At 40.9% G+C, this 27943-nt stretch overlaps 2 protein-coding genes across 4 annotated transcripts in view; one reads left to right on the top strand and one right to left on the bottom strand.

Annotated features, from left to right (window-relative positions):
• The first annotated feature begins 407 nt into the window (after positions 1 to 407).
• LOC309531159 (trifunctional purine biosynthetic protein adenosine-3) lies at positions 408 to 27861 on the top strand. 3 transcript variants are annotated; one of them, XM_082220491.1, is made up of 23 exons: positions 1111 to 1271; positions 3142 to 3162; positions 5142 to 5290; positions 7377 to 7472; positions 8249 to 8423; positions 8572 to 8683; positions 9742 to 9810; positions 11328 to 11453; positions 11652 to 11739; positions 12059 to 12144; positions 13956 to 14124; positions 15655 to 15886; positions 17747 to 17841; positions 18542 to 18651; positions 19294 to 19492; positions 21044 to 21295; positions 22360 to 22512; positions 23375 to 23578; positions 23887 to 24015; positions 24872 to 25002; positions 25228 to 25369; positions 25873 to 25988; positions 26619 to 27861. In XM_082220491.1, exons 3-23 carry the CDS (start codon positions 5146 to 5148, stop codon positions 26814 to 26816), a joined length of 3027 nt encoding a protein of 1008 aa, XP_082076617.1. In that variant the 5' UTR covers positions 1111 to 1271; positions 3142 to 3162; positions 5142 to 5145; the 3' UTR covers positions 26817 to 27861. The 3 variants fall into 3 exon arrangements, with proteins under 3 accessions (XP_082076618.1, XP_082076617.1, XP_082076616.1); XM_082220492.1 differs by lacking the exons at positions 1111 to 1271; positions 3142 to 3162 and adding an exon at positions 408 to 515; XM_082220490.1 differs by lacking the exon at positions 1111 to 1271 and having other exon boundaries at positions 2422 to 3162.
• The window catches only part of LOC309531157 (trifunctional purine biosynthetic protein adenosine-3-like), a 31974-nt gene continuing 30876 nt past the window's right edge, over positions 26846 to 27943 (bottom strand). Inside the window, exon 24 of the transcript XR_014219114.1 lies at positions 26846 to 27943. The gene's annotated coding sequence lies outside the window, so the exon portion shown is untranslated.

Raw genomic sequence — 27943 nt, 5'->3', positions numbered from 1 at the left:
CAGAGTGAGTGTTTCTAAGACAGTCGAGGTCTAAGTTCTGCTGCAAGGGGCTTGCTCCCACGTAAATATGCATAGAACTAAAGTCTGTAGTAGGCTTTGGGCTGGAGTTTTATAACTGCGAGATAAATTGGTGTGCATTTGTCTCTTAACTATTTGTGTTGTGCAACCCATTATCCTATCCTAAAGCCATGGAATTCGATCTCTGGCTCACAGCTCCCCTGTAGCTTATTAGTAACGATAGAGGTTTGCTACAATACAAGGATCCGACCCAGCATCTGCTTATTTTCAAAGTGCTCTGACACAGATCTGGTCAGCTTCTTACGTACGTAGCTGTTACTTTTCAGCTCTAGAGTACAGTATTTGTTAGTCGAAATCCCTTCCGTTTATTAGCAAATCCGTTTCTTTTCTTCTTCCCCGCAGAGGGTTAAAGATTGCTACATTTGAAGCATTCTGGGAAATGTAGTTTTTGCCGTATGGTCCGGGAAACTGCCCATTTTAAAAAAGCTGCCTGAAAAGTAAGTTTTTGCTTTCGCTGGGGGGGGGGGGATCGATTAAAAAAAAAAATACATGGCTGTGTTATGTGCTTCTTTACAGTGCGTAACAGAACTGTTGCCCTTACTTTGCAGTGAGAGAAGGTTTTTTTTCCAGATTTTCGTGACCACGTGTTTTGATTTGCTTTGCTTCTGAGGTTTTACATGGCTTCTTTACACTTCCTACAAAACCCGTGTTTGGAATGCCATATATCTTTTGCGTTTCTCACGGGTTGCTTCCATTTCAGTTTCATACAGGCATTTTTAAAGTAAGCAAGATGCCAGCAGTACTGGCATCCCTCCAAAATGTTATAATTTGTATGAATATAGTTTGTTGTTGCTTTAAGATCAGTGGGTGCTACAACGTTACGGTGCAACTTTCTTTTAAAGTTTTATGGGTGTTTGTTGTAATGCATGAATTTTGTGTTCTCCAAAGACAACTGATCCCATTTGTTTTTCACAAGAATGGAGAAACATTTGCAATGGGGATGAGCTTCCCATCTTTCCTTTCACATTAAAGCGGTATTGCTTAATCATAAGCAATGTGACCAGCATAAATAAAGTTTAACTTAATTCCTAGGTACCATGTAATGGGTGTTCAATGCCTTGCAAGCTTGTTTTTTATATGGGGTGGAACTGAGTGTTTGAGATCACCTAAAAGGAAAGCAGTGCCGAACTTGGTGTTGACAAAATAAATGATGCAAGGAAAGAGAGTTGCAGCCCAAGACAGGAAGAAAGATGGTAAGAGAACACCTAGCTACTTTAAATGAATTCAGATATCTAGAGCCTGATTTCTACTCAAGAGTAGTAATAGAGCTTGGTGATACAATCTCAGAGTCTCGGTCTATAATTACTGGAGAATTGGTGAGGTCCCTATGAACTGGAGGTGGGCAAATGTTGCCCCTATCTTCAAAAGTGGAGGGAGACCCAGGCTACTACCAACTGGTCACCTTGTCATCATACCAGGAAAGGTCCTAGAACAGATAATTAAACAGTCAGTTTGCAGAGAAGCTGATAAAATGTGAACTGGACAAGCTAACTGTTAGGTGGATTTGTAGCCTCACTAACTGTTCCTTGTCATCCTGGAAAAAAGTGAAAAGGAGGGTGCCGCAGGGTTCTGTTCTTCTGTTGTTGTTTAACATCTTTATAAACATCTTTTTTATGTTTAGTGTGTCCTTCTCAGCATAGGGTAATTCTTCTGTTTGCCTGGTAGTGGCCAATTCATGTCAAAATGAATTGTTACCTAGAAGTTTGCAAAGACTTTTGACTTCAACCTTAAAATGTTATTGATGTAGATTATATTTCCCCCTTCCATTCCCTCCCACAAACAGCACATAGCACCATGTCATTTTCTGGTGCAGTTTCAGAGCTCTGAACTGTAACATATTTCAAGGATTTTTTTAATTTTATTTTTAAAAGGCATCTGAGCTTCCATATCTTTCTGTTTTTCTCCTTAAGATACAAAAGTAGCTTGTGTTAAGAATGCATCCTGTACCAAAAGTATACTGGGATATTGTTTCATTTGCAACAGTGGTACCTCGGGTTACAAACACCTCAGGTTACAAACACTTCGGGTTACAAACTCCTCTAACCCGAAGGTAGTACAGTGGTACCTCGCAAGACGAATGCCTCGCCAGACGAAAAACTCGCAAGACGAAAGAGTTTTTCGTTTTTTGAGTTGCTTCGCAAGACGAATTTCCCTATGGGCTTGCTTCGCAAGACGAAAACGTCTTGCAAGTTTGTTTCCTTTTTCCTATGGGAAACCGTTTCAATGCATTCCTATGGGAAACCGTGCTTCGCAAGACGAAAAAACTCGCAGAACGAATTAATTTCGTCTTGTGAGGCACCACTGTACCTCTGGTTACAAACTTTGACCCAGGATGAGAACAGAAATTGCGCGGCAGCAGGAGGCCCCATTAGCAAAAGCGAGCCTCAGGTTAAGAACGGTTTTGGGTTAAGAACGGACCTCCGGAACAAATTAAGTTTATAACCAAGTTAGACTGCAGAAAGTGTTATGTGCACGGAGATCCAAGCATGGTTATAATCCATTTTGAATAGATCTCTTTCTATATCACCATCCCAGCTGTGCCGTGTTACATAGGAGGCTAGTTTCATTGAGGATAGGATGGAGGTTTGGAGTAATATTGTGCATATTAATTTCCAATAGAGATAGCTCATAAAATATGGCCAAGATCCAAAGAGTTGCTTTTAGTGTGCCCAAATTTGGGAGTGTTTATTTGAGAATTTTGAGGGGGTCTATTGTTGCTTTTGAACGTTTTAAAAATGGATTGGCAAGTGGTTTGTGGGGCACTGTTCTTTGAGAAGCGCAAGTCAAATACCCCTTGAGAGTTTGGGACCTAGATGCATGGCACTTTGATCCCAGTCTTTGCAAAATTGTGAGGCAATGCAGTTTTAAAATTTTGATTTCTTTTAAAAAGAGCAAGATCTTATCTACCCTGGAAAATGTTGTAACCACCCTCTTTTATGCTAAGCTGATGTCTCCTCTTCATTGGTCACTCATTAGTGGGGTTTTGATAGGCATATAGCCAGAGGCTGCTCCTTCTTTCTTTCTTTCTTTTTTGCATGGCTATTGGAAACCCACTCTTTCCAGATTGCTGCTGTCAAGATCACAGTAAGTACATTGTGTGTCCTAGTGTAAGCCTTCAGTTCTAGCGAGAATGACTTATGTAAAACCAGTCCATCTCTATTATAACAGTCCTAAATGCACTTACTTGGAAGTAAATCCCATTGATTTACTGTAGTGCTAAGGAGGTGTTTTCATCAGAAGTCTCTTGGATTTGCTACCAAATGCAAATGTTTGGGCTTGAGGATTTAGTGCATATTATTTTGTGTGTGTTTTTTGTAATTTGCTCTTCAGGCATGATAAATCAGTCATCAATTGAATTATTTATCATACAAAAGTATATATTTTTCACTACAGATTAAATGTTTTCATTACTAAAACATTTACTAGTAACATTTAGTTACTAAAACATTTAAAGGACAATTTAGTTATTTGACAAGTACTGGAGCACTGTAAGGGAGATGAACAAAATTGAGTTGTATATTGCATTTATTGCTAAAATGCCAATGATTGCTAAATAAAGCATTGCTTCATTGTATTTTCCTAGTTTACTTAACCATAATTACCATTTTTGTGCTCAAAGCAACCTCTGCAAAGATCTGTAACAACCTGTTCTGTGTCTGCTTCCTGAGAACAAAGTACGCACATCTACACATGAGTCTTGATTGGTGTATTAAATCCTGAAAGACCCTCAATACACCATATTCTACTCTTGCAGATTTGTGATTGAATTACTGTGGACGCAGCTGATGACTTTCTGTATGCATAATTATTTATTAATTGATAATTTTATTATTTAATTTTTTTGTAAACTACTCTGAGGTCTTTGTACAATCAAGCAGTATATAATTTTTATGAGATGAATTAATAAATAGGGCACATTTTATCTTATTATGATGGTATTCAGCTAAATTTTACTCAGATTGCACCCACTGAAATTAATGAAGATCACTAAGTTAGGTCCACTCATTTCACTAGATCTTCTCTGAGTTGAATACCACTCATTTATTTTTCTATTATAGTCATTATTCTAAAATTGTTATACAAATTTAATATACAAATAGATTAGCATCTGCTACTATTATGCAAATCTGTAGCCTCTTTCATCCTATTTTCTGGCCAACTGCAGTTGTGACGAGTTGGGAAGTCATTGACTTGAAAGTGGGATATATGCATACGTAGTGCTACTATGCAAAGTGGATTGAGTTTAGAAAGGAGCATAACAGATCTTATTTTCCCCCATCTCCAAATGGATTGCGTCTCTGCATACCCAGGAAGAAGTGTTTGGCAGGGTTTGCTTTTTATCTGTGCCTGACGTTGGGAGGAACTGTACACATTGACTAGAGTGGGGTTAATGACCAGCCGCTCTTGAGGATTATACTGGAGAGGGGTAGGGAAGGGCAAATGCCATGTTTGCAAAAATTGCAACAGGGGGACTCCTTGTTTAAGTGAAATTCTTAACTAGTTCGGAACCTATTCCCTCAGGAGCTATACAAAGGTTTCCATAGCAAAGGCAGCCAATTAACCACGCATTTAAAAATGTATAATCTATATTGCACATTTCAGCAGCAAAAATAATCTCAGTCAACCAACCGTTTGTTATTTTTTGCATTTTCAAATATTTTTAAAGTTAGTGTGGTATGTATAAAGAAAATCCTCTGTTATGGTTCAGTCGAAAATAGATCGTTGCACTATACAGTGGTACCTCGGGTTACATACGCTTCAGGTAACCCAAAAATAGTGCTTCAGGTTAAGAACTTTGCTTCAGGATGAGAACAGAAATCATGCTCCAGCGGCGTGGTGGCAGCAGGAGGCCCCATTAGCTAAAGTGGCGCTTCAGGTTAAGAACAGTTTCAAGTTAAGAACAGACCTCCGGAGCGAATTAAGTACTTAACCCAAGGTACCACTGTATACTTTATGTTGCAAACAGCAGTGTGATATGGAAAGCAAAATGGCACATTATGCTACCCCAGCTGCTGCTCAGTACAGCACTCAATATTTTGCATGTCCTGCTTCTTTCTGCACAGACCGATGGCTGAGCACGTGCTTGTGATTGGCAGCGGAGGCAGAGAACATGCTCTGGCTTGGAAACTGGCACAGTCTCCACATGTGAAACAGGTACTGGTCGCACCTGGAAATGCTGGTACAGCTAAGGATGGAAAAATCTCTAACGCAGGTAATTGAAGAAAATGTAGAGTAAGTTGAAATGCTTAGCTTCACGACATTAATCTTTCAGTAGCTCCCACTGATAAATTGTGGCCATTTTCATCTTTCAGACTCTTTCAGACTCTTAGTTTATTAGAAGAAGCAAAAATTAAAATGGCTGGCATCAGTTACTCTGTTCTGTGCCAGAAACTCTGAGTCTCTGAGCTGCCATTTCCCCCTTCATTGAAAAGAAGGGTTGCTGCATCATATAAAGACCAATATGCTCTATTGAGCTATCCTTTTCATGAAAGTGAAAGAGATGCCTTGGGCATTCACGTGGCACTCATGTGGTCTGTTCAAATGTAGAGCATGAAACAAAAATCTTTGTCTCTGTGCTCATTGGATTAATGTTGATTTCCTCTCCCAAAAGCCTTGTCTTTCACAGGACAGTACCAATGTTATGGTCAAGATTACTGTATTTTTATTTATATGTGTTATGTTTTTCTTGTTGTTTTCCCCAATGAAAATAGAAGATGCAGAAATGTAATCTGTGTGTCTGTCTGTCTGCCTCTATATATAAGAAAAACAGCTTCTTAAAATAATTTTTTAAAAAGAAAACTTTTCTCCTGATGATGTAATGCTTAAAAGCGCATGATCTGTGTGCATGACAACCTGATCTGTCTTTTAAGGTACACATTTTTGCTATGATCTGCCTTTTAAATTCTGAAGCAGAAGAGATAGCAGATGAGTTGTGGGAAAAGGAAGTGGTAATGTTTGGTCCCTGGAGGCATTTATATACATTCAAATTTCCATAAAGCCCAGACCTCCTTTGAGCACAAACTATATTCTACATTTCACCTTTGTGGAATAATTAAATCCTAGAAGACAAAAAAAAAAGCATTCTTAATCTGTTGGTATGATTCTTTTAGAAATGGGGGAAGTCACTCAAGGGCAGTTTTTCCAAAAGTTCATTCAGCATTAATCAAAGTGAAAATTTATTCTATACCCAACGTTCATCCGAAGATCACAGGACAGTTTTGTGAGAACACAAAATACATAATGAAACAATAACAATCAGATCAGTAATCTACTCCCAACACATTTAAAAGGCCTTAGAATGTTTAATCCACCAAAGGCCTGGTTATAGAGAAACATTTTCACCTGGCGCCTCAAGATTTGTAATGAAGTAATGAAGACACTAGGTGAGCCTCCCTGGGGAGAACATGCCACAAACAGGGAGCCAATGCAGAGAAGGCCTGTTCTCAAGCTGTTGTAAAATGCTACACAGCACCTTTATCAGCGCTCACCCCCTCTGCTATTTAAGAGTTGTCAAATCCATATCAGGAATCACATCACAGAAGGAAAGAAGACTACAGGTTAAATACGCTTGGCCAATTGAAATATATTGCTTCATGTTTGTCAAGGGATGAGCAGTTTCTGCCTCTCTAACACCCCTTGAAACTGCCCAATGCTTGTCATGTGGAACGAGGGGGTAGGAATTCTCCTGGCCAATTGGTTCACATGACCCAGTTCACTTCAGACTTTGGATTTATTTATTCTTGATAAAAGTCAGAGAGTAACATTTTCTTTACTGTGTGTGTGTGTGGGGGGGTGCTACCTGGTTTTCTCTACCTTTCTGGCACATATTGGTGTTTGTGTGTGCCTGTCTGGTGCTGCTCATTAAAATTAAAATTACTCTCAAAAGTCTCCTTACAAAAAGTAGGGCAACTTTGCCATCTTTACACACAGAAAAGACTCCCCAGTATTGTCCCGGAATTAATGTAACACCAGGACTTAATATTAACTGCAGTCAGTGACCTAGAACTCACAATTCCCAATTTAGACATGTGGCTTTCTGTGTACAATGCGACTTGAACCATTCATATTTGCAAATGGAAGATTGCATAACGGAGCTGTTAGGTTCGAACGCCTGCTCACTCTGAAGCTCACTGTGTGGCCTTAGACCTTATCACTGTCTCTCAGCATAACCCACCTTAGTGCTTTGAAGGTTAAGTGCCTCTCTGAGCCATGTGGAAGGGCAAGAAACAAATGTAAGCAGTAAATAAAAACCACAGCTAATTGCAACTGATCTATTTATTTTTTTTGTCCGTTGATAGTTATCTCAGTCAGTGATCACGCTGCTCTTGCCAAATACTGTAAAGACCAGAAGATTGGACTTGTGGTGGTTGGTCCAGAAGTCCCTCTTGCTGCCGGTATGTCTAAAATAAATTATTCTGCAAATTCCTGCCTCCTGTTTAATCTACTAATTTATGACTTCTATATGCCAATCTGAGTGTATAAAAACACACAAGTATGCTAACATGCATGCTGTATAGGGCATCTCTTCTACCAGAACATGGTAATGAAGGGAGCAGACATTAAAGTGGAAAAGTACTTTTTGGCCTTTGTGGTTGGCTAACAGCTCAGAGATCTGGAGTGACTCTGTTTTGGTCACAGTGTTTGCCTCAAACAGTTCTTTGCTCGTTGTTTGTCTGCTTCAGCTTTTGAAATAGCTACTCTAGATGATAGCCAAGGAATGGATTTGGTTACTATGGCTTCAAAGTTCTCTAGCTGCTACTTCTGCCAACATTTATAGCTGGACACCATTTTTGTAATCTCATTTCAGTTGTTTTGTTTTAAATTAGGACTTATAAGTAAAACATGCACAGAATATTGCCGTGTGAAGTGCTTTTGCATCTTCCATGACCATCCATTCCATTCTATTCCCTCTTATGCAGAAGGCAGCTAATATTCCACAGCCACAGAGTTTGTTGCTTCTGAGCAGAGGATGGTGACTGCCCCCTTAAGGGCTTTTTCTATAAAGGGGGGCGGTATTTGGTACCTCTGCTACCTTTGAGGTTTCCCCGAGGCTGTGAAGACCTTCCTCTGTGTGGTTGCTGTACTCAGAGTACAGTCTTAGAGCCATGATTGTCTTTCAATTAACTCTTTTCATAAAACCCATAACACTTTGGATTATTTCTGCTGCTAGGAATTGTTGATGACTTGACAGCTGCTGGCGTTAGATGTTTTGGTCCTACTGCAAAGGCAGCTCAACTAGAGTCCAGCAAGAGCTTTTCCAAAGCCTTTTTGGATCGTCATGACATTCCAACTGCAAGATGGAAAGCTTTCACTAATGCAAAAGAAGCATGTGCCTTTATTACCAGGTACAACATCTTTCAGCACGGGAATAATTCTTTGTCTAGTTTTGTTGCATCTTCCCTGCTTTTGAGAATGTGTATAGAGCTTGAAATCTGAATGAAATTCCTCTTACTTACTTACTTGCTTGTTGCTTTCCTCCCCCCCCCCATTAAGTGCGGCTTTCCCTGCCCTAGTTGTAAAGGCAAGTGGTCTGGCAGCCGGAAAAGGTGTGATTGTGGCCTCTAATAAAGAAGATGCGTGCAAAGCTGTCCATGAAATAATGCAAGTAAGTTAGGAATGTATTAATAAAAATAATTTTATCATTAAGATTACACCTAAAATTGTTTCCTGGGAGCCTAGTATTGGGCCGAACCAGGACTGAGGCTTCACTCCTCAATGCACTTAAAGGTAAAGGTAAAGGTACCCCTGCCCGAACGGGCCAGTCTTGACAGACTCTGGGGTTTGTGCGCCGATCTCACTCAAGAGGCCGGGGGCCAGCACTGTCCGGAGACACTTCCGGGTCACGTGGCCAGCGTGACAAAGCTGCATCTGGCGAGCCAGCGCAGCACACGGAACGCCGTTTACCTTCCCGCTGGTAAGCGGTACCTATTTATCTACTTGCACCCGGGGGTGCTTTCGAACTGCTAGGTTGGCAGGCGCTGGGACCGAGCAGCGGGAGCGCACCCCGCCGCGGGGATTCGAACCGCCGACCTTTCGATCGGCAAGCCCTAGGCGCTGAGGCTTTTACCCACTTAGTGGAGAGTAAATTTCACTGAATGCACTGGACTTGCTTCTGAGACATGTTTAGAATTGCAGTGCCACTTAGACTGCGATCCTATGTATGCTTACCTATGAGTATGCCCCAACAAATGCAGAGAGACTTACTACTAAGTAAGCATTAACTGTGCTATTAAGGATGTGTAGAACTATCATTGAAAGCAAGGGTAAGGAGCCTGTGAGCTCCGGTTGTTGCTGGATTGCAACTCCCATCATCCCTGACCTTTGGCCGTGGTTACAGAGGCTGATGGGAGATGGAGTCCAACAGCATGTGTAGGGCCACAAGTTCTCTATCCATGGTTTAAGGGGGTATTTATTGTATTGCTTTCATCTGAGCAAATTCTTCCATGGAACTTGAAATGTATGATATCTTAAAATAGAAACAGTTTGAGAAGGTCTCTGCTATATTGCTGGGTTTCTGAAGAAGATTGAGAATACCTTTCAAAGCATCTGTTCTTTCTTCTCTGCTGGATCAGGCAGATTCTATTTGCTAGAATACTATTACAAAGGAAAGTCTGTGTTCAGATATGTATGTATACTTTTCATAGATATGTACTTTTCATGCAGGATAAAACCTTTGGAACAGCCGGAGAAACGGTTGTTGTCGAGGAGCTTCTTGGTGGAGAAGAGGTCTCTGTAAGTATATCCTATAATGTCTGGCAGCCTTTCTGACACAACTTGTCTTCCATTCACTGAAATTCCTTCCCATTCATGGAGCAGCTCTGTTGGATCCCACCTGATGTCCATCATGCAACACATAAAGCAAGTCCAGTTGGTTAATCACTTTTATCACTTACTGTTTTCAGCAAATGTTCTTAACTTTGGCCAGGTAATGCCCATTCTGTATATTAAATACAAGTCCTTACTACTTAAGGACTTAAAAGCTACTCACTGAGATAGACTATGGTGGCACTGTTTTGAGCTCTACCTATGTGAGTTGCCAAAACAAAAAAATATTCTATATATGTAATCAAAATACTGCATTGCTGAGTGGAACTTGGCCTTGCAATGTTACAGTTGTTCCGTCAGTGCAAGCATTTGTGCTTTCCACACAGAACAATCTCCCCTCTCCTCCCAACATGTACTGTACTGACTCCTCAGAGCTGATTTGGGAGGGCATGTGGGGAGAAGAAAAGTATTGTACCGTTGTATATTGTTTAGAGAAATGCCAACTGAGTAAAAGTAAAATACCTTGGACTAAATTAAAAAAATTGTCCAGTAGCACCTTAGAGACCAACTAGTGTAACGACCCAGTTACACTAGCAGGACTCATTGTATTAGCATCTACTGTTCAGTTGAATCTGTCTCCATGCTTTCAAATTGGCTTCCTTTTGAGTGATCCTAAATATTGATCCCTGGCTCTTGCTGGATATTATTGATCAGTCATAAGAGTAAGAACTCCATTTCAAATGGATTCGGGGGGGGGGGGGACCCTGTTCCAAAAAAAACACAACCCAGCAACAACAGCAGCAGCATATTAATAATACAAAACATCCACTCCTGAGGCCACCCATAAAGCATGGAATGTATATTTAATTGTTAGAAAGGAATTTAATACTTCTGTTTTCCAGAAATGGTGGGTGGCATCCTGCTGGATCATATTAGAGCAGACCCATTGAAATCAAATTACTTCAGCTCACTGATTTAAGGGGTCTGCTCCAAGTATGACTATTGTTGGATTTCACCAAGCACCTTCAGAAAAATATTATGAATTATATCAACATTTGCATAATTTGCCTGGCTCCTGATTTGTATAAGAGATCTCCATTTTCAAATATTGCATTTGTTTAAATGAATGTAAATGAACTTAAAGTATTGTACCATTGTATATTGTTTAGAGAAATGCCAACTGAGTAAAAGTAAAATACCTTGGACTAAATTTAAAAAAATTGCATGCACACAAAAGCTTATGCCCAGAACAAACTTAGCTGGTCTCTAAGGTGCTACTGGACAATTTTTCGATTTATTTCGACTGCATCAGACCAACACGGCTACCTACCTATACCTTGGACTGTCTCCCATCATTAGAAGGTCACTACTCATAATTAGCAACTTATTAATAATCATCTTTTTAAACCTGGACACTGAGTTAATTTCTGTTATTACCTGGCATAGTTATAAACCATCCATGGTTTACCTTGTTTTTCTTACAGTGTTTATGCTTTACGGATGGCGTCACTGTTGCCCCGATGCCACCTGCCCAGGATCACAAACGCTTAATGGATGGAGATCAGGGCCCAAACACAGGCGGCATGGGTGCATATTCCCCAGCACCTCAGGTAAAACTCATGTTTACAGGGCTTCTTTGTCAGAGCTTATTACTAAAGAGCACCTGTCATCAGAGCTGAGTAACAGGAAAAACAGATTCTTGACACCAGGAGGGGGGAAAAAAAGGCATGACACAATAGATTCTTGTTGCTAGAATTGGTTAAATTTTCTACATTCTTAAAAGCTCTACTTTTGTCACATTTTATTAGCTGTCCAAGGAACTTCTTCTGAAAATCAGAAATTCTGTTCTCCAGAAAACAGTTGATGGTATGAGAAAAGAGGGTATTCCTTACATAGGTAAGTGGGAGTATCATTATACGAGTGATATCCATCATTAGCCATATGCAAAGTAGACCGATTGAAGTCAATTGATTTCAATAGTTCTACTTTGAGCATCTGCTCTATGAGTTAAAGCAGTGTTTTGTTTTTTAAATGACAGCAGTCCAAAAATGCAACTAATTGTGGACAACTGCGGTGAATGCAAACAATTGCAGACAAAGCTTCACATACTTCTCTAGATGGTGGAAATAATAGTCATAATCTTAAAATAATGCAACATTCTTTTAAAATGTACTGGTTGTGTTTGTCCTCAATATCTTGTGCCTTTTTCCTTTAGGTGTCCTGTATGCTGGATTAATGCTAACCAAAGATGGACCTAAAGTCTTAGAGTTCAACTGTAGATTTGGTGACCCGGAATGTCAGGTGAATGACACTGTATATCTTGGGCTGCAGTACATCCAGTTGCCTTGGAGAAAGCCCCATTCAACTCAATGGGATTTAATTTTGAGCAGATATGTGTTAGATTGCGCTTTAACCTTTTTTCTTTCCCAAACCCCTCAGAATGCATTGGCAGATCAAACTTTTATTTAAAAATATATATTATTTTATTATTATATATTAAAACACTTCTGCAAAGTAATGTTACTATGCCCTCTTACAATATTGGAGGAGTGGAAGTAATTGAGATGCTGCGGGAGACCTATTTGTATGATAAGCACCTAGAAGCAGTAGTTTCTAACACAGAAAGCTCATTGTTCTTTTTTTCTTGTTAAGTTCCAGCAACCAGAATTTTAATTGATTGCCTTAATAAAATTCCTGCAGTTGTGCAATAGCAAAACTCCTGCCATTTTTGCATTTTTTGCATCAAAGATGTATTTGAATGATGAGTCACTATTTGTGCGCTTGAACTGAACCCCTCCCTTCTTTGTGGGATGGGCCAAGGCTCCACCAGTCTTGCTAAGTGCACTGTCAGCAAATCTCATTCTCACAGCCATCAGTCCTGCCATACACTTCCGTTGCCTCTGGGTTAGTGACTGGAGGGGGGCAACTGGTACTCCCAGGGAAGCAGGTTTGACAGGTAGACGAGAGAAAGCTGTTATATGACGATAGTGTAAAGGTAAAGGTACCCCTGCCCGAACGGGCCAGTCTTGACAGACTCTGGGGTTTGTGCGCCCATCTCACTCAAGAGGCCGGGGGCCAGCGCTGTCCGCAGACACTTCCGGGTCACGTGGCCAGCGTGACAAAGCTGCATCTGGCGAGCCAGCGCAGCACACGGAACGCCGTTTACCTTCCCGCTGGTAAGCGGTACCTATTTATCTACTGCAATTTAAGCCAAAAATGTGCCAGTACAAGTAGCACATCATGCCATCGTACCATGGCTCTAAATGTTTCTTCTGAATGATTAAATAGCAGTTGCATTATTTTATGTGTTTTGAGTACAGTCGTATCTTGGAAGTCGAACAGAATCCGTTCTGGAAGTCTGTTCGACTTCCAAAACATTCAAAAACCGAATCGCGGCTTCTGATTGGTTGCAGGAAGCTTCTGCAGCCAATCAGAAGCCACAGAAGCCTCGTCGGACATTTGGGTTCCAAAAGAACATTTGCAAACCGGGAACAACCACTTCCGGGTTTGCAGCATTCGAGAACCAAAATGTCCGAGTTCCAGGGCGTTCAACAACCAAGGTACGATTGTATAAGCATTGGTTTAAATGTAATGTGTGATCATATTGTGAGCATCGATCAAGCAGGTTTATTTGCAGTATCATTTAATAATCACATATTTGCTTACCCTTTTTCTGGTTTGAGGATTCTTGTTTTGTTTTTGTTACCTCTTTAATAAATAAAATTACACACACACACACACACACACACATATATATATATATATAAACATATACACACATATATGCATTTTTATATATGAGATAGCCACAATGGGAAAGTACCACAGTCTAATTCTCTGATCTTCTTTACTGTACTATACTTCACTGCAAGGTATATTTAATATATTGTAAAAGTTCAGTATACTTGTGTGTCTACACCAACTCATTCTACATGTTTTAATAAAATATGTTTCCTAATCAATGTGCTTGGGATGTCATACATTATATAATATACATTGAAATGCTTCTTTAACTTTCTTGTCATTTCCATGGGAGTAAATTCTCTAGTTTTCTTATTTTTAAAAAAGTAACACCAGAAAAATGTGCCTAACTCTGGTCTATATTTATGTAGGTAATTCTCCCGCTACTTAAGAGTGACCTTTATGAGGTTATACAAGCAACGATGGATCAAAAATTATCTTTCCACATGCCTGTATGGTTAGAAGACTGGGCAGCTGTGACTGTAGTCATGGCTAGTGAAGGCTATCCAGGAAACTATCCTAAGGGTTTGGAAATAACAGGTAGGAAACTGACACCCAGGTTCTAAACATGTAGAACATTATATCCTTCCACTTTCATGTGATTGACAAGAGGCTATGTGAGTCTCTTGCAGATTGGCTATCTCAAATAACGAACGCTTTGGTTTTAACCAGTTGAGGGTCTGCTTTCGATTTCTAAAGCGATAGTTTCCACTTTGTCTCAGAATACAAAGAGCAACTTTAATTTTTGCAAGAAAAGACTGGTTACAGTATAGCCAGACACTGGTTGTATATTTAGGTAATAGATAACTCCTTTTACTTAAGTAAGTAGTAAATCCCTTTGATTTCATTGGGGTTTATTCCCTAGTCAAAGTGCTTGGGGCTGCAGCATTAGAGAGCAATCCTATACATGTCTACTCTGAAGTAAGCCCCACTGAGGTCAAAGAGGTTTACCCCAGGGTGTTGAGACCTCGCACTCCCACTTTCAATCATCATATTTACAGGCTGCCGAAAGAAGAGAAGCTTCTCTGTAACTTGGACCCCCTCAGAGCAGTTGCTTTAGGGCCCTTTCTGCTTGGTATCCCTTTGCAAAACATGTGGCCATCTTGGTAACTTACATGGATGTCTTGGTGGCCATAGCCACCTTATGCAATGACACCTTATCAGAAGGCGAGAAGGAACAGCAACAACTGTAAAATACAGGCAGTCTGGCTACCTGGAGATATGCTTTTGCCCAGCCATGCAGTAAACCGTATGCCTCGAACAAGATAAGGTGGAAGGGAGTGAGGAGGTCTTTGGGTGGGTGGGTGCTTTTGTCTCTGTCCTCTTTGTGTGTGCATGTGTGAATGCCAGCAAGTAAACTGAAGCCTTTGTTCGCCCTACATTATCAAGAGAAAGCAATGCATTTTACATGTTTTTATTTTACCATAAATGTTTTCAATGGCTTTTTATTTTATTTTTAATTGTTTTAGCACTGATTTATTTCCTGGCACTCAAGTCACAGAACAGTGTCAAATGTCGGGATGTAATTTCATAGAACAGGGGTACCTAACTTATGATTCTCTAGATATCATTGGACTCAAGCCAACATAGCCAACAGTACCATCATCAACATCTCAATAGATATTCTGCCCTTCCTCCTGAAGGAGCCCAGGGATATCAGCAATGAAATAGACATATTTTAAAGTATTCTAAAAACAGTTTTAAAACATTCTCTCAGCCAGTGATTTCAGGGTTGCTGGGAACAGTATCTTTCAGCCATATTTTAAAATTCTTCCTGAAGGTTTCTAATGAGGGAGGCAGACACAAAAGAGGATGATGTTAGGATAGATGCCACATATGAACCAGCAACTTCGCGACAACCACATATAAGCCACTCCTACCGTAGAGGTTTCAGACAGATCAGTTCTAGCCCACACGTGTCCTTTTTCATCAACTTTTTATTTATTAATGGGTTGAGTTCACTGCCATTTTTATTTGGTTAGGCATATTTATAATTGCTTGTGCACTCAATAGATGTATGGCAAAAGGTTTCAGGAAACTTTAAAAAATAAATACATTCTCACCTTATAGGATTTCCTCGGGCGAAAGAGCTGGGTTTGCAGGTGTTCCACGCAGGCACAGCCATGAAAGATGGCAAAGTGGTGACCAATGGCGGCAGAGTCCTCACTGTGACAGCTATCAAGAAGGACCTTGTCACCGCACTGGAAGAAGCCAACAAAGGAGTAGGAGTCATCCAGTTCAAAGGGGCCATTTATAGAAAGGATATTGGTTATCGGGCTATAGCTTTCCTTAAAGAATCCAGGTACCTATCTGAGGCCAAATCAGAAGGCGATAGTAAGAATATGTGTTAAACATAAGACATAATCCATGCAAATCGCTACATAATCATTCCATGTTTCAGTAAAATCTTGTATCAATATATTATACAATATCCTCATATAACTATTCTTAATGGATATCCTTGTGCATTATCTCAAAAACAACTAGGATTAATTAATGGGTAATGAATAAGTATTTCTTTTACTGAAAACACTGTTGAGCAAAACATAAGATGGCTTACACTTACTTTTTCCACGGCTACTAATGCAACATTCATGACACAATATTAAACCAGTTTATCTGTCCTGTTTTTGAGAAGATTAGTGCTCTCACAGAGAGACCTTTTTTTGTTTCCTCTTGGAACTACATTGCCCAGAATTCTTTGTAAGGTTGTGTAGATTTGTTGTTAACAAGTGAAAAACTCTGGTGGGTGGGAAGAATGAAACAGCAACATGCACCTACATGAAGTTGCTACTCCCAAAATGCTTAAGAGTGACTACACTGACATCTCTTCATATTACTACGAATTAATCCATTTTTGAAGGAAATAAAAGTTGAGGATGCAAGAGGCTGGTACACGTAGGCTATAGAGCAGGGATAGGAATCTGAGTACCACCACCACCCCAGTTCTATTGGACTACAACTCCCATCACCCCCCAGCCCTGTCCTAGCGTGTGAAAATCTTCTGACACAGCCGCTTGGAGGCTACTCTTGTAAAGATCAAGCAAATACATTTTTACCAGTATAACTGCATCAATTGCCATCTTGCACTAATGCAGCTTCACTGGTAGAATTAATCTAACCTTTAACCTAAATGTTTTTGTCAGTGCCACACAATATGAACTACTGAAGAAGTACTTTTTATAAAATAGTCTTCTACTATGAATGAAATACACTGTTAGTATAAAGCTGAAAGCATTTGGCATCAGGCGTTAGTATACTGTAATACTAGTCTTTTTGTGTATGCAATAAAGTTTCTAAGAATGGTGCAGTATCTAGCTTTATTTTTATGGAATGTGTAGTATTTGATTAGAAGTGGTAAATGATATGAATCTGTGTAGTGTTCTCTATCCATTGAGTTGATTTCTCCTCCCCCCCCCGCCCCCCAAATCACAGAAGGCAATATTTGGCCAGATGTAAGAGGACTCTTTCTATGCATGTTCATGCACATTCTAAGCCTAAACAGCGATAGTGAATTTGAGTTTATAGCTAGCGCATCTGAGTTTATGCCTGGAGAGTAAATGGTGTACTCAAAATGCATTTGGGCTTAGCTGATGACAATGATGTGTAGCTTTAAAAATATTACAAGTTATGTATACAAGATATATTTTACAGGGCATGTTCCTGTTTTACTTCTGATAAGCCTGAAAACCCCTGAAAAATATATTGTTGTTTACAAAAGTCAGCATGATCCATTTAACAGATACTGGACTTGGACCCGGGAGTCTTGGGTTCACATGTCAACTAAGACTGCAATCCTAACTCCCACTTACCTGGCAGTAATTCAGTAGGGCTTACTTCAGAGTAGACCTATTCCTTCAATAGCATGCAGCTGCTGTGATACACATCTGGGAATGTGAAAAGTGTGGGGCAGGGATGGGCAGGGAACTAGTCCCAGCTGAGGGACCACTCATTCTAAGAGCACAGGGATCATAAGGACTGCCACAGAGCTACTGACCTTTGAAATCAGGCCTTTTGGAGCAAACACTCTCACTCATACTTCTTAAAGGAAAAGGAAAAGTTCCCAGTGAATTCTTACACCTCCATACTGGCACTGGAAAATACTGCTATAGATGGATTGTATGTATGACTCAATTGACTATTGGCTATTCTGCCCTTTTAGGGGCCTGACTTACAAAGACAGTGGTGTAGATATTGCAGCTGGTAACACGTTGGTTCAGAACATTAAACCTTTAGCAGCGGCCACATCTAGGCCAGGTAAGATAAAATCTGTACATTCTAATTTAAACATTTGTAGAATAAGTTCATGAAAAATTGAGTTCTTTATACCCATACCCCTTACTATTTTGTAAAAATATATATGCAACTCTTATATTTTACGTTTTGCACTAAGAATTCCAGATGAGGCATGCAGTTTAGCCATTGTGCAGAGATTTCAGAATACTGGAATTGTGCTGTAGTTAGGACCTGCAGAATATATTTAAGGAAAATCATTCCATTTAACATATCTGTACCATATTGGATAGAGACCCTTTATCTGACTGCAGCGTCAAGATCCCACCCACCCCTCACCTAACATTTTTTGTAAAGCAGAGGTTAACAGAGCAAGGTGAACTTTTCTCCCAGTTGAATACAGTGGGACTTGATTCTGAGTAAAAATGCATTGGATTACATTGTGGAGCAAGGAGAGCAGGAGGGAGAGGCTTATCCCTCACCTTTGCTGTTAATTCCAATTGATTGGCTGCAGAATAATCTAGGCACCAGGGAGAGCCATGGTGGGAAGGTCTTTTGTCCCCTTTCCCTGCCCAGTTTGCTCTGCGGTGCTGCTTCCAGATCCGAAGAAGGGCAAAACCAATCAGGGATGTGGTTTGACAAATAATTCTATAGCCGCCTCTAAATCACCTCCACCATGTGAACAAGACCTTGGTGAATGAGTCCTTTTCTTCCTGCTTGGTAGGCTGCAATGCTGACCTAGGAGGGTTTGCTGGCCTCTTTGACTTGAAAGCAGCTGGATATAAAGATCCAATTTTGGTATCTGGAACTGATGGTGTCGGAACAAAGCTCAAGGTAATGGGAAGGTTGTGTGGACCGGGCAGGTTTAATGGGTTTTTGAAGGTGTTAGGCTGACAACAGGATTTTTACTTAGTAACTGAGTGTTTACCATGCAAAGGGATCATAGTTTGGCCGCAGAGCATGCAAAAGGTCCCTGCTTCAGTCCTTGGCATCTACAATACCCTTTTTCCTTCCGCCCCCCAATGAATAACTTTATTTGCATCACATTCAGATATGTGTCTGAAACAGATGACAGTCCTTCACAGGAGAGCAAATGGAAGGGCCTAGTTTCTGAGGCCTAGCAACCAACAAATTTTCCAGTATACTTTTGAAAAAAATGTCCAAGAGCACAATATAGTGTCAATGTCCCTTTCCCAAGCCTGGCTGATATAAATAGGATTTGCATAAAAGTATCTTGGGGTCTCCTCTGATTATAGTCACCTTCCATGGCAGTTAAAAATGAAATCTCAGTTATGTTCAATACCAGTGGTTGGGACTCAGAAGTGGTGAGAGCGCTATTGCATATAAGCATCTGGTTGGTCACCACGAGAACAAGGAGGCTGGAGTAGATGGGCCTGTGGCCTGATCCAGGAGGGCTGTTCTGATGTTCCCAAGTCTTGCCAAGCTCAGGTGTGATTTGTCTAATTCTCATTACAGATTGCCCAGCTATGCAATAAGCACGACACCATTGGTCAAGACTTGGTTGCCATGTGTGTCAATGATATCCTAGCTCAGGGAGCTGAGCCCCTCTTTTTCCTGGACTATTTTGCCTGTGGGAAACTTGATGTCGGGACGGCTCAGGCAGTCATCGCTGGAATAGCTGAAGCTTGTAAACTGGCAGGATGTGCGCTCCTCGGTAGGAATGATCACTCAGGTTTCTGCATTTAGTTAAAAGCAAACCTTAATGTTGCAGAAGGTAGATTCATATACTTATACTGTGTCCGGCTGCTATGGATCCAAGAATCAGTTTACACATTCAGTTTGCAGTGGGTCATCACAGTGTACCCTCTTTTATGAGTGGGAGGAATTTAAAAGGGGAATCTTCTGAAGAGGTGAAGAGTGTCAAAGGCAGGGGCAGGCCTTGGTAATATGGTGCCCTGTGCCAGGCCAAAATTCATGCTCCCCCCCCCCAGCCCTTGCGCTGCGTTCCCAAAGCCAGCTAAGCAAGGGGCCATGCTTTGGGAAGGAGGTGCAAGACTCTCTCAGGGTTGTAGAGCCTTCCTGTGTCCTTCACAAAGCTGGGCAAGTGCTAGCTAGGCTTTGGGAAGGAGGTGGGAAGGTGCCCCCTTTCAGCTCAGCGCCCTGTGCAGGGAAACCAGTCACACTGCCCTAAATCTGCCTCTAAAGAAGGCTGGATTCAGTCCCAGTCCTTTCCCTCTAACATGCTAGTTTTCTGTGTGCAGGAAGAGTTTATATAATGGGTGAGGTTTCAAACATATGATCTGTCCCCCGCCCCCCACCAGCCCCAGTCAGCAGTCTGAAGTGGCACAACAGCAAGAACTGTCTTGTGTGATTCTCCTGGTTGTGTAACTTGGTACAGACATTTTGGCACCTGAGTCAAATGACAAAATGGCAACCCCAGTCCCCACCAGGGAAGAAGGGGTGGGTGAAGATCTACATCAGGAACAACAGGGAAAATAAAGATCTATACCTGCTACCCCTGTGGATCCTGCTGCCTGAGACAGTCGCCTCTCCTTGCGTCATGAGTGGGCTCACCGTGACTTTGTACTTAGGCAAACTCTCATAACGACCTTTCCCTAGATTATTTACTTATCAGAACTGCTGTTTTGCTTGTTCTGGCTGTTCCATTTTGAAATCCTTTGTTGTTTACTTAATCGTGTAACACACACATACCTCACACGTTGTTGATTGATTTCTCCGTTTTAAAATGGGCAGAATTTGAGAAACTGAATCATTTTTCATGGCATGATCCACAACATGGGAAGGGAACATGCTCAGTGGCAGAATATCAGCCTTGCACGCAGAAGGTCTCAAATTTAGTCCAATGGCATCTCCAGATGGGGCTGGGAAGGACTCCTCTTGAGAGCCTAGCAATGTTGCTAGCAGTCAGTGTGGGCAGTATTGAGCAGGATAGATCTGTGGTAGGATTCTGTTTAAGGCAGTTTCCTGTTTTTCTGTGTGCTATTCCTTAAGAGTGCCAAAAGCACCTATGATTTTGTTCTTGTTTTTCATTTCTTCCTTTGGATGTACAACTTCCAAATTTTATTGAAAATTCAATAAACTGTAATCAACAAGCAAAAAACCACAAAAACCCCATCTAAGACAGGCTGTGCTTGCTATACTTCAGTGTATGTAAGAATCTGGCAAGTAGAGTTCCTATAATGGTCACCAGTGGTTTTGCTTTAACACTCACAGTCCCTTTCTCTGTCTTCTATTGCCACCTCAGGAGGAGAAACGGCTGAAATGCCTGGCATGTATCCACCGGGAGAGTATGACCTGGGGGGCTTTGCTGTTGGCGCTGTGGAACGAAGCCAGATGCTTCCCAAGCTAGACAGAATTGTCGAGGGAGATGCGATTATTGGAATAGCTTCCTCTGGTGTTCACAGCAACGGGTTTAGCCTTGTGAGAAAGATTGTCGAAAAGTCCTCTTTAGATTTTTCCTCTCCTCCAGTGGGCCGCTCTGGTAACCAGACATTAGGTAAGATCAGTAATTACAGCATTTTCCTCTTCTGTCTATGTCACGGGGAGCAGCCTTTGGTCAATTTTCAGTTATTAGGACATTTTGGGTCTTTTTATCAAAGGGCGGGGGACTCAGATCCTGGGGCCAAATGTAGTTTTCCAGGCTTCTCTTTTCTCTTTGGCCCCTGGAACTCTCTCCAGGCCGCCCCCCCCCCCAGACCTAGCCCCTCCCTGAGTGTTTTCATTTCTTTAATTTCTTTCCTATGCTTTTGGAATGTGACCTTGAGCTGTGATAGTGACTCCAACTTGCTTGGATGTGGGGAGGTGCATTGAACCCTCTCAATTTCGCATGGCTTGGATGTAACTAACTGTTTTAAGATAAAAGAGTCACATCTGCTTCTTTGCCTCTGGCCACATCGGCCTCTGGAATATATGGCCCCCAGATCACTGTCCACGAGGGAATGTGGCCCTCACGTTGGAAAAGGCTCCTGACCCCGGTTTCTATCAAAGGACAACTAGTGAGGAAAAATGAGTACGTGCAACTGTTAGAATACTTTTACCTCTTTCCATTTTTGTGCGTACTTGTGTGACATTTGCACTTCGTTAGCCGCCTTCCGATGCTAATCTTATGTCCCCCCCCTAGTCCTGCCTCCAACATCCATGGATTAAGCATAGACACCTGCAGAGGGAATGCCTGTGTGCATAGGCATCCTATGTAAAACCGGTTTGTGCTTGCTTACAATCAAACAGTGTGTACATTTTATGAAATAAATAAATAAATAATGTAAGCTAGAGTGCAAGTCATGCAGAGTTCTAGCTTCTGTGGAAGTCTATGCATGTAGAGGTCTATGCGTGTAGGCTTTCTTCCCTCCCTCCCAGCCCTTATAGACACCCCCACATTGAATGTGGATCCCAGGTGCAGGACTGCAGAAGCCATGAAATGCAATTAATATGGAGCCCTTTTCATGAGGGAGGGCCACAGCAATATCTTCGTAAGGCCACCTTGATGCATTTCATCCTGCTTGTGCTTTTGTGCTTTATCATGCTTTTGCATAATAACCTGTTAATGACTTATGTTCGCAGGAGAACAACTCCTTACGCCCACTAAAATCTATAGCAAAATTCTCCTGCCGGTTCTTCGTTCAGGCTACGTGAAGGCCTACGCCCACATCACTGGAGGAGGGCTGCTGGAGAACATTCCACGTGTCCTCCCAGCATCCTTTGGGGTAGTTCTAGGTAAGAACGTCTTGGTCATGGTGAACACCTTGGCAAAACTTGCAAGCTTGATGTAATATTTCTTAATTTTTATTGATGCCATTTTCCTTTCTTTAACTCGGTTTCTCCCTTCTCCTCCTGCCCCCATTTATTGAAATCCACATTTTATCTCAAAATTGACTGACTGAAGATTTTTTAAGGATGGATTTTCACATTCACTAATAAAGAGTAGAATGAAATTTAGACATTCCCTTTCATCCCAGTTTTTGTGGGCTTTTATGTGGGCTTTTATGGCTTTTTGTGGGCACTCAGTCTAAGTTTACCCCATACATTTAAACCACTATGTTGCCACTTCAAACAGTCATGGCTTCCCCCAAATAATTTTGGAAGCTGTAGTTTGTTAAGGGTGTGGGAGTTGTTAGGAAGTACCTATTCCCCTCACAGCACTACGATTCCCAGAGTTTCCTGTGAAAAACAATTGTTAAACTACTATGGGAACTGTAGCTCTGTGAGGGAAATAGGTGTCTCCTAGCTGTCAGCACTCTTAACAAACTACAGCTCCCAGAATTCTTTGTGGGAGGCCAGGCCTGTTTAAAGTGGTATATATATTATGCCTTAAATGTATGGTGTGAATGTGGCCTTAGTTGATTTGAAAAGATTTTGAATCAATTGAAAAAGATGATAATTTTAAAAATAGATGGTTAGATTGGTTAAATACATTTCCTTCAATTGCCAGTGATAACCATTGGATCTTTTGCTATTACTGGGCTTATCACTTTTATGTTTAATAAGTTCAATCAGAATTGTCATCTTAATTTCTCTGTAATGCTTGTTGACTGATTTTTTAAAAAGTGTGTTACAATACAACTCTGGTTATTTTCAGATGCTATAAGCTGGAAGATACCGGACATCTTTTCTTGGCTTCAGAAAGAGGGGAATCTGTCAGAGGAAGAAATGGCTCGAACATTTAATTGTGGGATTGGTTCAGTCCTGGTTGTGCAGAAGGAGCTGGCTGGGCAGGTCCTGAAGGACATCCAGAGGCATGAAGAGGCCTGGCTGATTGGAAAAGTTGTTCGGCGTCAATCAGGTCACTATGCAGAGCCTCACCTATCTGGGAATGACTTGTGAGGGTGATTATTTTTAATGGGGTGATGGTGCTGCAGCAGTCCTGAATTAGGACTGCATCTGTTTTGCATGCAGAAGGTACCAGGTCCATCCCCTGCCATCTCCAGGGGAATGTCCCCAGTCTGAAACCCTGGAGAGCTGCTGCCAGTCAGGGTAGACAATACTGAGCTAGATGGACCAAATGGTCTGACCCAGTAGAAGGCAACTCCCTTTGTTTCTAATTTTTTAGTTCTATTTATTTACAGCGAATGTTTCTTTTTTTAATTGAAGGGTCTGCCCACGTTGAAGTCAATAACTTACTTCAAGCCTTACAGGCAAATAGGATAGAGTCCTTCCACAGCCAACGAAGCAAAACCCAACCAAGCAAAACAAGGGTCGGCGTCCTCATCTCTGGAACAGGTGAGACTCCTACATTCTCCATTGTGAGAAATGAATGCCTTCTTTGAGGCCATAGGTTGGGGTATTCTGGAAGACTGCTTTGAAGTAGTTGAGTCAGACCATACCATAAACAGCTTTGGTCCTGCACACCTGAAGGAGTGTCTCTACCCCATCATTCAGGCTGGAGACTGAGATCCAGCTCTGAGGGCCTTCTGGTGGTACATGAGGTTACAGGGAACCAGGCAGAGGGCCTTCTCAGTAGTGGCACCAGCCCTGTAGAATGCCCTCCCATCAGATGTAAAAGAGATAAACAATTATATGACTTTTAGAAGACATCTGAAGGAAGCCCTGTATAGGGAAGTTTGTAATATCTGATGCCTTACAGTGTTTTAATTTGTTGGAAGCTGCCCAGAGTGGCTGGGTTAAACCGGGTCAGGATTTTATGAGGTAGATGTTGCTTTCAAAAACTCTTCTAATTTGAAAGAAATCCAGCCGAATACCGGAGGTTTAAATGGCAAGATTTCTGCAGCTTTTTTCTTTTTTTAAAATATGCACTATGGAACAGAAATGAAAAGAACCATGAGAGAAAAGGCACTTGTTCAGAGTTTGAGTGGCATACAGTTGGAACAGGAAGAACCCCTTGAAATTACACAGGTTTCTTTGGATGTACTTATAATGAAAAACTTGTGCCTCAAGAAAAAAAATACTTAACATTTAAATGTGTGGAATGTGCTGCAAAAGTGTATTTTGCCATCCAACATGGCGATGGTTCTATACTTACTGATTCAAGTTGCTATTTTGCTGCTTTTAAAAATGTTTTCAGAATATTTGAGTCCATCTTAAATATATTTTCACTTGATTGTCTTGGATCCTTCAGGTACAAATCTGGAAGCTTTAATAACCAGTACAAAGAAGCCAACTAGCTATGCACAAATAGTCCTTGTCATTTCTAACAAAGCTGGTGTAGAAGGGCTAAGAAAAGCTGAAAGAGCTGGCATTCCTACAAAAGTAAGTAAATGTTCAACAGTATGGCATGTGTAACTTAATGGTTAGGTGTCTGTGTCTGATGTGCTCTGGTCCATGGGGTCATGAAGAGTCGGACACGACTAAACAACAACAACAACTGTGTCTGACTGTTTAAAATGTTCAGCGTTTCTGAAATATTCAGCATTAATGATGGAGGGGGGGGAATAAATGTATCCCATAATATTACAATCTTTTGCTCTGTTTTAGGTAATTGACCACAAGCTGTACAGCAGTCGCACAGAGTTTGACAGCGCAGTTGATAAAGTCCTTGAAGAGTTCTCAGTTGAGCTGGTCTGTCTTGCAGGATTTATGCGGATCTTATCTGGTCCTTTTGTCAGAAAGTGGAATGGTAAATGCATCTGGATATACTGCACTTGGAACTAGAAATGCCCATGCCGTTAAATGTTGTGTATAGTATGTGAACCAGTTAGACAACAGTTTCATTTTCAATTAGGAGATTTTGCTAATTTCCTAGTTTAAAAACAGCACAGTGTTTCCCACAGATTTAGAGGGATATCTCTACATTTTAAAAATAAACATTATTGATGTGAAAAAGGGACGTTGATATTCTCCATGTTAATACTGAACCAGCTGTATCATAGCTGTCCCATTATTTCTGATTCCAAAACGCAGCTGGTTTCAGATTCTGGGTTGGTGGCTGCGGTTTGTCTGATAATGTTGATTCAGACATTATAGTTTCTAGTCTATATCTAATTGTCACCAGTTCATTCAAGCAGAAAAAACCTGCTTCGTTTTACATATTTTGTTTCAATTAGTACATCAATAATTTCTTGTTTAAGCATTGTAATGCTAGGAGAACTAAAAAAAATGAATTTTGTTTTTTACTTCTAGGAAAAATATTGAATATTCACCCATCTTTGCTGCCTTCATTTAAAGGAGCAAATGCCCATAGACTGGTACTGGAGGCTGGAGTCAGAGTCACTGGTTGTACTGTGCACTTTGTTGCTGTATGTTCTCCTTATTTGCTACTCTGTTAATAATAATCTTAGTTTGAATTGATTGTCAGATCGCTTCTCAGCCAACAACGAATGCAGAGGGCTTAATTTACACAGACTGTGAAAGGGTTGGCCAGTGATCTGAGCACAAAATGTACTAATTAGACAGTTGCTGCACCTTCTGCCCACTTCAGCATAGCCTGAAGTCTACTACAGCTCAGTAATTGGGGAATCTTTTTGAATCCAGCCTAGCCTGACTGCTACCAGCTGCAGACCAGGTCAAGGTTAAGGAATCTATGCAGCTGGTAAGCATAGTCATTGGACTGCTTCATTTACTTCACAATTTAGAAATAATTTATTATTGTGAACTGTAATAATATTTTACCTGGTTTTCATAGTGGTGTGGGTTTTACAGTTTTCTCTTGAATTCTCTTCTACAGCTAACTAGACCAGACTGGAGTCAGACTAAATATTTGTGGTACAGAATTTGCCAATTTCAAGATAGCTTGTAGTGTTGAAGATAATTTCTTAAAGCGGAAAAAGTCCCATGAGAGGTCATGAAAGCAAACCAAGGCCATATTCTAGAGCTCATAATTTCGCCTATCTCTCCATCTTGTCAACGTTTCTGACCTTCCTTTCTAGGAAGAAGTTGATGCTGGAGCAATCATTTTTCAAGAGCCAGTCCCTGTGAAGATTGGAGACACAGAGGAGACTTTATGCGAAAGGGTGAAGGAGGCAGAGCACAGAGCCTTCCCTGCTGCTATGCAGTTAGTGGCAAGCGGAGAAGTACAGTTAGGAGGAGATGGGAAGTTACGCTGGAATTCGGGAAAGCCCAACTGAAATGCAGAGGACAAGAAAACAGCAACAACCACGATGCATAATTTTTGCTTTAATTGTGTAGCATAGGGCAGCAAGTTGAGAAAGCCAAACAGAGCCAAATTGGGAAGGGGATGAATTAGCCATCTCAAATATTCAAATACTTTTGCCATAATACAGGTTCATAAAATGGACCTCTGCAGACGCAGGTTCTCATGGTAAACCATTTGTATGAATAGCACCAGGGTCACCCACAGGATCGTGAAAGGTGCACTGAAATATCCAAAGCCCTTGTGGGCAACCATTTCACTCAAACAGATTGCCACCTAGTACACACTAGTACACACTATGCCACACCTGTATCAAAGGGCCAGCTACATGGCAGTGCCCTTGTCTAAATCAGGCATTGCCTTCACAAACAGACCGTGCCTACTCCCAGGAAAAGGGACTATACAATAAAACTATCTGTGGTCACAGCATTAATTAAGCATTTTAATATCTATCCTTTTAACATTTCGTTCTGAATAGCAAGGTGAATCAGAATCAGGTTTTTTGGCCATAGTGCTAAAGATTGAAGTATTTCATAGCAACTGGTGAGCACAAGAAAATCAAAGAAACACATGGCTTTAACCAGGGCTGTATTCAGCTAATCACATGTGGGAGATTTAATCCCCACCCCTTTTCTAAATATATTATACTATGAAACATATTGTCTATTAAAACTTAACCCATGACATCATGGAGACATGCAATAACATGTTCTTCAGTATGTTTTTATCATAGCTAGAAAGCACAGTGAGGAAGGAATTGACCTAACTTTGAAAGAAAAGAAGTAGGTAGCTACATATTACATGTGCCTTAAAAAAAATCATCATGATGGTTCATTAAAGGAGAGAATACTATATTTCCATTGTGTTATGATTTTGCTATTTACAAAACTAATCAGTGTTCAAATGCTAAGCTTCCATAGAAATTGGACTATATAGCACAATACTGTTACATTCCTCTTATCTGTTTTGTACCCAAATGTTCAGTGATATCAAACCCCATTCTAATAAAAAAAATCATTAATTTAAGAAATTACATACATATCTATGTTAATTTCTGGGTGATAGTTAAAAGATTTCTCTCCTTACAGTTGCTAAAGATGC

This window comes from Podarcis vaucheri (assembly GCF_965113315.1).
Source record: "Podarcis vaucheri genome assembly, chromosome: 4".
Lineage (NCBI taxonomy): Eukaryota > Metazoa > Chordata > Lepidosauria > Squamata > Lacertidae > Podarcis > Podarcis vaucheri.
This window is presented reverse-complemented; position numbering and strand designations above follow the sequence as displayed.

Coding starts and splice junctions, on each gene's coding strand:
- LOC309531159 (XM_082220492.1), top strand. CDS start 5,146: ATGGCTGAGCACGTGCTTGTGATTGGCAGCGGAGGCAGAGAACATGCT. Junction 8,684..9,741: donor CTGTCCATGAAATAATGCAA/GTAAGTTAGGAA, acceptor CTTTTCATGCAG/GATAAAACCTTTGGAACAGC. Junction 17,842..18,541: donor AGCGGCCACATCTAGGCCAG/GTAAGATAAAAT, acceptor CCTGCTTGGTAG/GCTGCAATGCTGACCTAGGA.